Source organism: Polyodon spathula, chromosome 13 (assembly GCF_017654505.1).
Source record: "Polyodon spathula isolate WHYD16114869_AA chromosome 13, ASM1765450v1, whole genome shotgun sequence".
Classification (NCBI taxonomy): domain Eukaryota; kingdom Metazoa; phylum Chordata; class Actinopteri; order Acipenseriformes; family Polyodontidae; genus Polyodon; species Polyodon spathula.
In genome coordinates, this window is record NC_054546.1 from 1812484 (window position 1) to 1827360 (window position 14877).

At 37.5% G+C, this 14877-nt stretch overlaps 1 protein-coding gene across 1 annotated transcript; it reads right to left on the bottom strand.

Annotated features, from left to right (window-relative positions):
• Positions 1 to 6157: 6157 nt before the first annotated feature.
• On the bottom strand, positions 6158 to 14632 carry LOC121326286 (leucine-rich repeat protein SHOC-2-like). The gene is made up of 8 exons (XM_041269531.1): positions 13884 to 14632; positions 13308 to 13445; positions 12301 to 12431; positions 11219 to 11407; positions 8562 to 8684; positions 8330 to 8467; positions 7947 to 8064; positions 6158 to 7359 (listed from the first exon to the last, which is right to left on the bottom strand). Exons 1-8 carry the CDS (start codon positions 14572 to 14574, stop codon positions 7151 to 7153), a joined length of 1737 nt encoding a protein of 578 aa, XP_041125465.1. The 5' UTR covers positions 14575 to 14632; the 3' UTR covers positions 6158 to 7150.
• Positions 14633 to 14877: the final 245 nt, after the last annotated feature.

Genomic DNA, 14877 nt, shown 5'->3' on the forward strand with positions numbered 1-14877 from the left:
CAAAAATTGATAAAAAGAATTCAGAAATGCTGTTGTGTTCTAAACAAACTAAATCTTTCAAGAATCCGGACTCAATGAACCTAAAACTAACATTACAAGACCACAACATGCATAAGAGATTACATACCCTGGCAACATGGAGCCTGTGTGCAGTACTTTGAGATACACAAGCCTGTGTGTGCAGTGCTTTGTGAAATAGAAGCCTACGTGTGCAGTGCTTTGTGATACAGAAGCCTACGTGTGCAGTGCTTTGTGATATAAAAGCCTATGTGTGCAGTGCTTTGTGAGACACAGAAGCCTTTGTCTACAGTGCCTTGAGATACAAAAGCCTGTGTCTGCAGTGTTTTGTAATATAAATCCTGTGTGTGCAGTGCTTTGTGAGATACAGAAGCCTGTCCGCAGTGCTTTGAGACACAGAAGCCTGTGTCTGCAGTGCTTTGTGCTATGAAGCCTGTGTGTGCAGTGCTTTGTGAGATACAGAAGCCTGCCTGTGTCTGCAGTGCTTTGTGCTACGAAGCCTGTGTGTGCAGTGCTTTGTGAGATAGAAACCTGCCTGTGTGCAGTGCTTTGAGATACAGAAGCCTGTCTGTAATGCTTTGTGATATAGAAGCCTGCATATGTCTGCAGTGCTTTGTGATACAGAAGCCTGTGTCTGCAGTGCTTTGTGATACAGAAGCCTGTGTCTGCAGTGCTTTGTGATACAGAAGCCTGTGTGTGCAGTGCTTTGTGATACAGAAGCGTTTGTGTGCAATGCTGATACGGAAGCCTGTGTCTGCAGTGCTTTGTGAAATAAATCCTGTGTGCAGTGCTTTGTGAAATAAATCCTGTGTGCGCAATGCTTTGTGAAATAAATCCTGTGTGCGCAGTGCTTTGTGAAATAAATCCTGTGTGCGCAGTGCTTTGTGAAATAAATCCTGTGTCTGCAGTGCTTTGTGCTACGAAGCCTGTGTGCGCAGTGCTTTGTGAGATACAGAAGCCTGCCTGTGTCTGCAGTGCTTTGTGATACAGAAGCCTGTGTGTGCAGTGCTTTGTGATACAGAAGCGTTTGTGTGCAATGCTGATACGGAAGCCTGTGTCTGCAGTGCTTTGTGAAATAAATCCTGTGTGCAGTGCTTTGTGAAATAAATCCTGTGTGCGCAATGCTTTGTGAAATAAATCCTGTGTGCGCAGTGCTTTGTGAAATAAATCCTGTGTGCGCAGTGCTTTGTGAAATAAATCCTGTGTCTGCAGTGCTTTGTAATATAAATCCTGTGTGTGCAGTGCTTTGTGAGATACAGAAGCCTGCCTGTGTCTGCAGTGCTTTGAGATACAGAAGCCTGTGTGTGCAGTACTTTGTGATATAAAAGCCTGTGTGCAGTGCTTTGTGAGATAGAAACCTGCCTGTGTGCAGTGCTTTGAGATACAGAAGCCTGCATATGTCTGCAGTGCTTTGTGATACAGAAGCCTGTGTCTGCAGTGCTTTGTGATACAGAAGCGTTTGTGTGCAGTGATTTGTGATACAGAAGCGTTTGTGTGCAATGCTGATACGGAAGCCTGTGTCTGCAGTGCTTTGTGAAATAAATCCTGTGTGCGCAGTGCTTTGTGAAATAAATCCTTTGTGCAGTGCTTTGTGAAATAAATCCTGTGTGTGCAGTGCTTTGTGAAATAAATCCTGTGTGCAGTGCTTTGTGCTACGAAGCCTGTGTGCAGTGCTTTGTGATATAGAAGCCTGCCTGTGTCTGCAGTGCTTTGTGCTACGAAGCCTGTGTGTGCAGTGCTTTGTGAGATACAGAAGCCTGCCTGTGTCTGCAGTGCTTTGTGCTACGAAGCCTGTGTGCGCAGTGCTTTGTGATATAGAAGCCTGCCTCTGTCTGCAGTGCTTTGTGCTACGAAGCCTGTGTGCGCAGTGCTTTGTGATATAGAAGCCTGCCTGTGTCTGCAGTGCTTTGTGCTATGAAGCCTGTGTGCGCAGTGCTTTGTGAGATACAGAAGCCTGCCTGTGTCTGCAGTGCTTTGTGCTACGAAGCCTGTGTGCGCAGTGCTTTGTGATATAGAAGCCTGCCTGTGTCTGCAGTGCTTTGTGCTATGAAGCCTGTGTGCGCAGTGCTTTGTGAGATACAGAAGCCTGCCTGTGTCTGCAGTGCTTTGTGCTACGAAGCCTGTGTGTGCAGTGCTTTGTGAGATACAGAAGCCTGCCTGTGTCTGCAGTGCTTTGTGCTACGAAGCCTGTGTGTGCAGTGCTTTGTGAGATACAGAAGCCTGCCTGTGTCTGCAGTGCTTTGTGAGGTACAAAAAAACTCCCAGTATTTAATAAATAAATAAAATGTTAGGGTTGTTATTCACAGCAAGCTATCTTCGAATAGGTTTTACTACTCTATGTAGTTGAAACTACATAGACTAAAGAAACTCTAAAATGGTTAACTTTTCTTTTAGAGGGTTATTGTATATAGTTACATATAGTTCTAAATACTATATTTATTATAAGCTAGTTATTCACTTTTCTTCTCAAGGCTATAATGTCCCACTATAAAAATATGAATATTTGCCATAATCTGCTAACGGGGTAAAGTATGAGTGTATGTATTTTTTTTTTTAAAGAAACATAAAAATGCTAGCCAAAGACAAAATACCAGCTGATTTATACTGCAATGAATGCACTGATACAACAGTGTGACAATTTATAAAATAAAAGACAAGGCAACCTCTTTCTATTGAAGTAACACAAACTGAAAATTACAAATTACAAGTATACATTTCCAGAGCTTTTCCACACATATCAAAAGTGAGATTAGAACTCAAAAAGTTTATTAAAAAAAAAAAAAAAATACAACACACTGTGCAGGCATGGTTAAAACACAATCATCAGAAATACAGAATACCTTCAACATTTACACAGATGACATCATCATTTCCAAAGATGAAGGCATTTTCAAAAACAAAAAAAAGAGGCTATAAAAAAAACAAATTAAAAAATAGTTTGATAGCAGCCAAAGTCTGCGAGAAATAGCGTTAGAATTAAAAGGCACAGTATTACTATTACAAAGTGGACAGTCTGTGCAGAAGCACCTTAAATTTAAGAGACACATTTTAAAACAAGTTTGTATTTATAAAAAAAAAAAAAAACTCCGGCACTTGTTTTGTAACAATAGGAGCCTGGTAGAGACAGATGATTTCATGGAGCTTTAATTATAATTAAACTAAAACCATCACGAGTGTGCATTGCTTGCAAAGAAACCAATACAGCGCCCATTAATGACAGAAGCTTCAGCTTGTACCTCGAAGGATCACCATGTGCAAATCACTGCAAACACACTAATATTATAATACAACCGGCCAAAGCTGTTTCTGTAAGTGAACGTATGCGTGTAAAAAAAAATTAATAAAATAATAAACGAGGCAAGTGTTACATAACAATCACCCTCCTTTCTGCATTACTGTTACATAAAGCAAACATTGCTAATGTATGTACAGATCTACAACCAAAACATGAACCTTGTTTTTTTTAATTTTTTTTTCATATTTTCTTTTTTTCAAAAATTGTAACTTCATAAGTAGTATGCTTTTCCCTTTCAGATTTAGCATATTATAGAAAACAGAAAACTGCATCATTTGACACCTACTTTATTTATTATCTGTGGAAGCAAATCCTCATCTGGAAACATAACATCTTAAGCCACCAGTATTTGATCAAATATATTTATTTGTATATACTGTTCCACTGATACATAAGCCATTTGTACATTAAATGCATAAAGGTTTTCCTTTTCAAATTCATTCAGAACAGTACCATGACAAAGCTTGAATGTTGAGATAGTCACAGACTAGGCAGGGCATGTTAACCAACCGCACAATACTTTTGATGGGACTTGTTCAAGATATTTCAATTTTAAAAAGAATGTTTTGGCAACTATGTTTCTTTTGTCTCTCGCAACCCCATCCGCCCACATGAATAATAATAATAATAATAATAATAATAATAATAATAATAATGAACATGCTCATTATTTATACAACATAGAAAGGCATGAAACCAACAAGACATCACTAGACCGAAGACACCCTTAATACATACAATATAATTCTACACCCCTATAACAGTAAAAAGATAAAGCAATGCATCTCCTCTAATGTCGGATGTGCCACAACAATACTAAGAGTGCCCATAACAGATTGAACTGTAGATTAAATGACTAGTCAGGGATATCCAATCACTGAATTCAGAGTGTTTAAAAAAAAAAAAAAAGCCACATATAATCCTCAAATAGCAAATAATAGTTTTTCCAAAATATCCCAAATTAAACTCAATATCATAGGCTGACACTTACTCTCTCTTAGTCTGCTTGTCCCACTCCCATCTAACTTTAAGTTACAAATTGGAGCATTTAAACAGGTGTAAAAAGTATATTGAAGACCTGATGACATTTAGACTTCTTAAGACAGGCAACACAGAATTCTTTACCACTTTATACCTAATGGATATTAGACATAAAGCACCAATGTGACCGAGGTTTAAAAACGCACTCCCGAAAAAACTAAAAACTAAAATTAATTGGTAAAATAAGTACATATTTCCTTACCATATTGTCTGAATACAAGATAAAAAAAACAAAAAAACAAAACCAAAAAAACCCAACAAAAATTAAATATTAGTATCCTAAGGACTGATTTACATTGACTTTTAACCATCATTATTTATTTAATCCAGTGGTAAATTTGTATCGATTACTTGAATCTTTTATAAAACCGGACATACATTGCTTCTGGTTTAAAACCTTGTGCTTAGGTTTGAACTTTTATCTATTTTAGGTTTAAATATGCACTTTACTACTCAGGAATGTCCAAATAATTTGATCGGTTTTGAAACACTGAACCAGTAGCATAGGTGAATGTTTGTGTCTGGAATTACCAATCTCTTACAGAATATGTTCAAGTGTTCATAAAGCAGCATGTGGTAGAATAAAGCAGCAATGTATTTTCCATGCCAGCAGGGGGTGCTGCTCTCACCTTGTAAAACAATCTTTAAAAGAGGAAGCGCTGATGAAAATCTACTGGAGTCTACACACAAGCTAACCCATCTTAATAGCAGGCATCATCATATACATAATATGAAAAATCACGTAATAAAAAATAAAATACCTTTACAAATGTAAAACTGGCCAGAATTAGCGGTGTTAGTTATTGCAGCAAATGTCTCAAACAACCTGCTTGGTAACATGAAAAAAGGTTCATATAGTCACAAACTGATTTGGGGAACTTTCTGCAAAATTAGAAATGAAACTAGCTGATGCCATTTTGCAACATTCTTTTTTTAGGAGCTCTGAATATCAATACTTTATAGTAGATATAGTTTCTACTGGCAAATGATATGAACAACGTACATGTGTTTATAATATGCACATTTCAGAGTTTTTTTTAGAACTTACACGTTCTTTATTGAATTGTTCAGAAGGGAGAAACTGTTGACACTGGCTTTGACAGCAAAGGGAAGAGATCCTCAAAGGGAAAAGATTCCCTTGTTTTTAGGAACAGCTGAAAGATGCATTGAATATATAAAATGTACTGGAAATGCAGGCTTAAGTCATGGACAGATCCATTTTACAACATACACACCCTACATTTTAATCTAAACCGTCCCTTTGAGGTGTAACTCGTTATCTGTCCACTGCTGTGATTGATGCGATTTGTTTGAAGGCAGATGCCACTGCTATGGAAAAGTGCATACAAAATACAGCAGCACAAAGCTACAGTGTTTAGAAAGCATGCACAACACACATAAGCTGTTGGATCTGGTAAGGCAGATAGCTATTTATAAAAAAAAAAAAAAAAAAAAAAAAAAACCTTTAAAATACTCTGCTGATAAAAAATAGTTTAGAAGGGATTAGAAATATATATTTTGGAGTTTAAAAGCAATATCAAACATTCATTATACAGATACAGATTTTCAGGTGAAGTACTGACTATTGTGTTGTTCTTGGCATTTCATGACCTTGCAGATAACAAAAAAATAAAGACTGTATTCGACATAAAGAAACCCAAATGTGCAGATATCTACAACCCCCCCCCCCCCCCCCCCCATCTTACCTCTCAAACTGTGCCAGATATGCTCCACTATTCTTAGAACAAAGAAATACAAATAATACCCCCCCCCCCCCCCCCCCCCCCCCCCCCCCCCTCCTCCTCCTCCTCCAAACTTTATCCTATATTCCCAAGTTCTGAACATTGCCTAAATAACATGTCATTAACAACAAGACATGAATGGACACAGAATCGCTAAACTGCCTCTCACACACACAACCGAGAATTTGTTGAAGGTGCTATGGGTAATAAGACTTTTTCCAATAGTTAAATGTTGATTTCACTTTTGCGGAAATAAAAAAAAAAAAATCTGAAGGAGCCATGCAGTTCCACATCGATAGCTTTCTAGGTGAGAATAAAATCATTAAAACAAACAAAAAAAAAAAAAAAAAAAAAAATACCAGCCAAAAAAAGGCTTGCACAATGAACAAATCCAAAGCAATCAATTGTAATACTGGACAGCTGAAAAGCTGATGTTAAGATGAAGGCTTTTGAGCTCTCCAATGTTAGTATTACATCTGCCAAGTTAGTCACAGCTGAATTTCTTAAACTTAGATCCTGCATGTTAACACTTTTGGATAAGAGGAGGTTTTCCAAATAAAATCCCCACAGAGGATGAGCACATTGCGAGTTTCTATTCTTCAACACTGTTATAGTTTCCCCACCATAAACTGCTGAAATCACACAATTACAGTATATCCATGAAGGAAGGAAATCTACCAACGTATTTGTTGTTTTTTCTTTTTGTACTGTTATGATACACATAATTTTGCATTTATAAAATGACAATCTCATCCTTTAATTACTGCTTGGAAGTCTGTTTTGTAAAATGAGAAAAAAAAAAAAAACTCCATTCAGCAGTTGCTAAATTTAATGATCCATCAAATCTGGCAAGGCCTAGACAAGCAATTATATCAATCATCTTCTTTTACATGATTAAAAAAACAAACAAACAAATGGCTATCATTCCTCTATAGCAGAAACATGTAGTGCAGTCTTAGCAAAACTGCCTTTCCTTTCTTCAGATATATACTCATGACAATAATAATGCAATTTCTTTACAGTTTGTACAGTGTATGACACATGGGATTGTGTTTCAGACCATGGCACGGTAAGGGCCCTGCATCTTTAGAAACTGAATGATGAAGGAGGGGCCACCAGCGACAATCTGTGGAGGGAGGTGGCTGAGGGGGCAGTTTTCAATGCTCATGATTGACAGCTTGCTGCACAGAGCCAGCTCAAAGGGAAGGCTGTGGAGATTGGGGTTATCATTCAAATAGAGCTCCTCGAGATTCTCCAGTGTACCTGTTTTCAAATAAACAAAGACATTATTACAGTTCATAATCATGATCTCCAGTCGGTATTGATGTGATCAATAACACGCAAGAAGCACAGCAAAACTAGTGTGTCTATTTAAATGTAATATACCAGCAACAACATCACAAAACACTAAAAACCACGAAGTCTCTCGTGGATGTTCACTATGTATACATTGTTTACTGGTTTTCAAATTTGTTTGCCTGGTCAAGCTGCTTTATGTTGGTTTTGAACAGTGTTTACATGGGCTACGTACTGTAGGTCTGAATCTATCAATATGTAGAAGGAATCGCAAATGAGATATAAAACAGAAGCCTTACCGATCTCGTCGCGGAGGTGTTGTATAATGAAATATAAAACAGAAGCCTTACCAATCTCCTCGAGGAGGTGTTGAATAATGAAATATAAAACGGAAGCCTTACCGATCTCCTCGGGGAGGTGTTGTATAATGAAATATAAAACAGAAGCCTTACCGATCTCCTCAGGGAGGTGTTGTATAATGAAATATAAAACAGAAGCCTTACCGATCTCCTCGGGGAGGTGTTGAATAATGAAATATAAAACAGAAGCCTTACCGATCTCCTCGGGGAGGTGTTGTATAAGGTTCTCTCCCAGTCCCAGGTGAGTCAGGTTGATGAGATGTCCAATCCCCCTGGGGAGAGTTGTCAGCTGATTATTAGTCAGGACCAGTTTCTGAAAAGTAAATGGGGTTGGTCAGTTAAAATATTTAGCAGCAACAAGACATGTAGACCATTTTAAGGATATTTACATGACGTCCTGAAATGTTTCCTAGGCAAATCATAGATTTATAGTCAGTTCAGCCATATTTTTATATAATATTTTTTTCTTTGCTACTTGTGATGACATTTATTGGTATATCAATTATAAACCCAGCAATAATGTATAACAATATAGGCGAAATATTTAGGGTCAGCAATACTTTCCTGAAGCATCTCACCTGTAAATCTTTCAGGTAAGCAATTTCATTTGGGAGAGTTTCCAACTTATTTTCCTCCAAGTCTAACTCTCGTAATTTCCGTAGGTTACCTACGCCATGAGGCAGTTTCCGTAGGAGATTGTTTGACAGGGTAAGAACCTTGAAGGAAGGCATTTGCAGTATGAAAATTACAGTTAGCATTGAGAACCAAAACCTGAACATTCCACAAGAAAAACAAACCACGCCCCCTTACCTCAAGTGAGACAAGACCGCACACATCCTCAGGAATCTTAGTCAGCTGGTTCGTGGCCAGGTTAAGCTCAACCATACTGGTCCAGGTCCCAAAATCAAGTGGCAGAGAGGTGAGCTGATTGTCCTGTGAAGAAACACAATTAAACTTTACAGGAGGCAAGCTTACAGGACAGCAAGAACCCACATGTATATAGAAATAGAGAGAGAAAATGTACTGTTGTTCATACTTCTGAGACATACAGATAAGCAGGAATCAATGAAAGAAAAACCCTGGCAGAATCAGAGATTTCCCCACAGTACAAAACCCTAAACAATATCAACATTTCTAAAATTTCAAATCTCACGGCTCCAGCATTATTTAAAATAAGTTTGTTGAAAACATGACAGAGCAAATAGGGCTTGTTTTATCTCATGTTTTGTTTATGCTGCATATACAAACTGTTTACATTTAATTTCATATTTAAACTCAAACAAGGTTCACCGTGGAAACTTATGGTAAGCACTGCAAATACTGTATACAGTAAGCTACTGTTTAACCCTCACCCATTGTATAAAAATGTGCAAAATACATTTCAAAAAGTATTTATAAATAAAAAGGGTGTCATACTGCAATTAAATACATTACAATGGCAGAATTGTTTGATCCTGGAGAGAATTACAAAAGGTAGAATTTAACCTTCATTGAGTATTTTCCAATATGCTCCAAGCCCAGAGACATTTTTTAATTGTTATTATTTTGGTTTCATCCAGCAACATATACACTGTGGCATGCACCACAATTTGGATATGAAAATGAGATGTCATCCTGCCTGCACAAGATTTCTATAAACACTGAGGCGGCTTGGAGCCCAAGCCTTCCCCACTAGAACAATATAAAGGAGCTCAGAAATTGTATGATGCAAGTATAGGAGAGAAAATTACAAGAAAACAAGATCTTGTTCTATAATTATCCCCCAGTCCGTCTAAAACATAATTTAAAAACGGTTGAAGTGAACCACACATAAGAGACGAGACAGAAAGAGATAAAGATCACACAAAAAAATGCAAACAGAAAACAAACAATAAAAAGGGTTCTTCTTTACTACTGTTGTGCAATTTATTTGCTATATATTCTTATTTGGAAAAAGAAAACAGATATTTTTAGACAACTAGGTGCAATATTTTTTTTATGAGAAAGGGAACAAACACTTGATAAATCTGTTTAGATCCTATAAATTGTTCCTGTTTAAAGTTCCAGATAAACTGGTCTAAAGCAGGCACATCTCTAGGGTAAACAGAATCCACAGTTGCCTATAATTTTGAATGCCGAGCCACAGAAATGTAGTGCAAGTGCCATTTTGCACTGTACGTCTCTATAAAACTAATCACCACAGCAAATCAAAACAACATCAGAATTAACAATATTTAAGAACCCAGTGTCATTAAGTAAACAGATTTAGGCTGCAAAGTATGAGAAAATAAATGATGGCACATTTCTACACTATGTGATAATGTCAGCGACGTGTACTTATGCTGGATTCCAATGCAAGTTTTAAAGAGAGATTAGTTCAATTCACACAAAAACACAGAGTAAATGCAATTCGTACAAACATGCATGGTCTATGTTCTTGGATGTTAGCAACATTTAATTTTATTGAAGGTTGATGTGTATATTAATTTCATATTAATATACTTTATTTTTTCTTTTAAGAATATAGTTTGCCACATTGATAGTAAGTGGCATGTGCTTATCTTTTCACTATTCAAAGTCTTTACATCTCAAATCATCCATCATATTATGCAACATTAGTGAGTGACAATGCAGTGGGGTATTTATTTATTTGTTCTGTTTGTGTGCATACATACTGTATTTTAACAATTTCGTCTGTCAGTAAGCCAATTCTTTTTAGCCAAACAGATTGTTGCTCCACTTGATATATTTTAAAATCCACACATTATCCATGAATGTAATGTATCTAACATTGAAACTGTTACATGGATAGAAACAGTCTTCTATAAAAAAAAAAAAACAGTACCTAGTATGATTTGTGTTGAGCTGTAGTAACATTTAAATTACACATTTCACTGAACAGACCCACATGTCTGTATGTCGCCTTATATTGATTTTGCACCAATCTACACCAAATCTTCATTTTACACTCCTAGCCTCCTACAGATGATTCAGAATGCATTTCACTATAATCTTCTGAATAAGTTTATTTTCCAAATAACCCAAGGATCACTCTGCAGTCAGGTTTATCCTGCCTACTCCTAGTTTGTTAGACCCTTGGCAGAAGCCTAATGAAGTAAAAGTTCAACTACTTACTATATTGTTTTGCAGAACAGCTCTACAGCCCAGCCGACATTTAAAATGGTACATAATGAACTTTTTCTTCTAACCTTTTATCACTTGTAATGCTGCTGACCCCTATAGGACACAAACTATTTTTGCAAAGTTAACTGATATAGCAAGTCTGAACCTAAGATTAATGATGGTGACACCATCATTAAAGCCATTTTTTTTTTTTTTTTTTCCAAACCAATCATCTCCACTGTTTTTTGTTGGCACTTTTTAAAAGTTGCTATAAGGGTACTGGTGGCGCTATAAAGAAAATGTAATCCTTTGTTGTGTTTACTCTTAAACAGAGTATTGATAAAAGCCCCAGTTTGAAGTCTTACCTTCATGTTCAGCTTACTTAACACTTTGGCTCTGGAGAAGATGCCAAAGGGGATTTTGTTGATGCGGTTGTGCTCCATGTTGAGGGAATATATAGTAGAAAACTGTGACGGGCCGCCTACAGGATATGACTGGAAGCAGTTTCTGGCCAGTGTTAAACTGGTCAAATTGACCAGGCTAGACAGGAGACCCTAGATAGGGGCAATTTCAATATTTAAAAACAAAACAAAACAAAAAAAAACCACACAAATTCAATGGATATACACATTACATACAAATATAATAATATTACATTTGTTGCATAACTTAACAATTTAAAAATTAAAGAAATGATTGCAGGAATCAGGATATGACAGAAGTGTTTCTGTAACTGCAGAGCTATTGCTAAAGTCATACCATATACCAGAACAACATGACCCAATACCTTAGCGTGTGTACAAACTGCACCACTTATGAAAATGACCTATTTAACATGGCACTGCATTTCTCTTAACACACTTATTTCTGGCCTATCCAACTGCATTGCCTCTCTTGTTCTCACAAGGTCACAAGAATGTATTGCAAAGGAAGTGCTGTGTAAGTTGTGGTACTGAGAGGAAACAAGCTTATGATGATGACAAAGAATTATTTTTTTTTTTTTTTGCATTTATGTTTTGTTCTGCTAAAGAGACATGACTAGCTGATTGAAATTATAGTATTTCAGTGTCTTGCAAAATGTGTCAGATGTTCCCTCTGTCCATACATGTATGTAAAACAGTTGCTAGAAAGTATATATGCTGGCTTAAACCGAATCCAAGTTATATATTTAAAACAATGTAATCATGCACATTAGAACTGCAAAAACAAAACAAAAAAAAAGCTATTGCTGTACTGTACGACAGCTACTTCAGTTGCTAATCTTCCTTATCAATAACCGTACAGCAAGCAATGTCTCCTAATGCTGGCAATGTTTATTTTGCACTTCAGCTATTTAGTTTTACGATGCCTGCATGTACTCCTGCTGTATTAGACAGCTCTGCTGAATAACACATCTGTCCTTAAATTTCAAGATGACACCCTACCCTCTTAAAGTCTTTTAACTTACCTCTGGTAGCACAGAGATATTATTGTTCTCAAGGTTTAGCTCTTCCAATTCTCTGCACTTTGCTAATGATTTAGGGATAGCCGACAGCCTGTTGTACCGCAGACCCAAGCGATTTAGACTTGATAAGTTACCTGGAACAACAAGGTAAGCATTATTATTTATTACCGTGTGTGATAGCAGGGAACTGAAAATCATACTTCAACAGTTACTTGGCATAGCCACCTTTGGTATGCGTTATCACGGAATCCATGAAGATGCAGTACTGTTCCTCTAAAAAGAGTCGGTGATGCACAAACAACGATGCTCACGCTATGTTTATTTAACTTTACTGCACCAAACATGTGGCTAAATAGAGATTGTAATTCTCCAGCAATGTCAATTATGAAACACCACATATTGTAGCACATGCTCATAATCTTCTCTGGTATGCATTCAGTAAAGCAGGAAGTGTACAAGGTGACTGTTGTGCAGTACAGGTAGATAAAAGTTGACCCAATTTTTTTTAAAAAAATAAGCCTTTTCCTTTAAGAAAAGGACAAATCGCTTCCAGTTTACATTGCACAAAGGAAAATGTGTATAGGAACTAGTTTAAAAATGACAAAGTTTTTTTGTGTCTAATTGTTGCAGAACATAAACTCTTGTGCATTATGCGCTACCATTTTTATAACACATCATTTAACCAGCAAAGGTTACATTTATTAGTTTAAAAAGCATTGCCACTCTGTAGTATACATCCCCTGCAGATGTCTCGCTGCATTACTGTCTTTGCAAAACAGATTTAATCAGAAAGAAAAAGTATCATTGATATGGCCAATGGTGCAGGCAGTGCAGATTCCTGGCTATACAGTACAGTGGCTCTGGCAGCCATACAAATATTGGTACCTTATGGATGTTTGTAAAAGTTTTGAAATCACCAATAAATGTTCTGAAGGGTTTTAAATAATACCATAAAAGAGCAGTCCACCCTGTACAAGACCCTGTTAAATGTTAGCAGATTTAATAGTTACCTATAGTTTCAGGGAGGTCCAGAAGCTCATTGTGCTGCAAATCAAGATTAGTTATCTGTATGCAATTTCCAATCTCTTTCGGAAGGTGTTCGAGCTGATTGTGTGCTACATCCAGCGTAATGAGGTTACACAATTCCCCTACAAATGCAAAAAGGTGAGAATTACTGATTAAATAATATACTGTAGCCTAGACATCATACTACTGTACTTTCTAATAGTATTTCATTTACACTAACATAATGTGACTAAACATTGCCAGAGGGTTAAAAACAGAGGCAGATGATGTCCAAAATGGTAAATAAATGAAACCTCTCTCATCTTAAATTAAGATCAGAGTCACCTGTGTAAAGCATGCAATTTTGTACTATACAGATAGAGGGCTGGATATTACAGTAGGTGTGGTAGGTGCACACCATTGAGACTGTTTATAAGTATCCAGACCAGTTTAGCCACACATGCAAAACAATGCAAGTCTTGCAATTAATGAAGGTCTACTTTATTTTCAGCAACACTGTTGCTGAAATACTGAAATAAAATGATGTATGGGTCAGCTCCTGCACAGGGAGCACTGCGTACCTATTTCAGCAGGGAGCTGTTTAATCTTGTTCTCACGGATGCTCAGCATGGTGAGTTTTGACAGGTTTTTGATATCCATCTCCACAGTAGTGATACGGTTAAATCGCAAATACAGGGTGGTGAGGGAGGGAAGCCGGTAGACCACTGGCGGGATCTCTCGCAGTTTGTTATGCCGGAGATCTAGCATTCTTAGTTTCTTCAAGCTGTCCAGCGAGTCGGGCAAGCTGGTGAGAGAGTTCTCACTCAGGGCTAACGTCACTAAGCCTGCCAGGCAGCCTACTTCAGCGGGCAGGCTCTGCAGCTTGTTGCTGTACAGGTACAGTTCCGTCAGCTGTGTCAGCTCCTTGACTGACGTAGGGAGCATGTGTATAGACCTCTTGGACAAGTCCAGCCGTGTGGAGGTCTCCTCCCTGCACTTATTCAGCTCTTTGATCACCTCAGCATTGCTGGATTTTTTGCGGGTACCTGCTGCTGGGTTTGGCCGTTTTATTGTGTTATCTACAGAAAAGGCCACCCCAGGAGGCGCCCCACTAGAGTCCTTCTTTCCTTCTTTGGCATCTTTCCCTTTGGTCTTGGTTTCCTTGCCGTCTTTACTAAAGCTGCCCAAGGCTTTGACCTCCTTTTCCCTTTCCTTTCCCGAAGGACCTTTGAGGTCCTTTTCTTTCGAGTCTTTGCCTAATGTACTACTCATAGTGACACCAGATTCACCCAGCAGCTCATTAACGTTCGGACTTAAAAACAAGTTGGAGAAAAAAAAGGGAGCATATATATATATATATATATATATATATATTTATATATATAGATATATATAATATATATATATATATATGTCGAGAAAGTTTGGTATATATCGGAAAAAAAAGCAACAGCTCTTTAATCCACAGCTTTTTAAAACTCCATGGGAAAGTACATTTGTAGAAGCAGCTTGTCTGGGGTGGCACCCATCTGCCACATATCTGTTAGAACTGCACGTGATCCCCTCTCCAGGGTG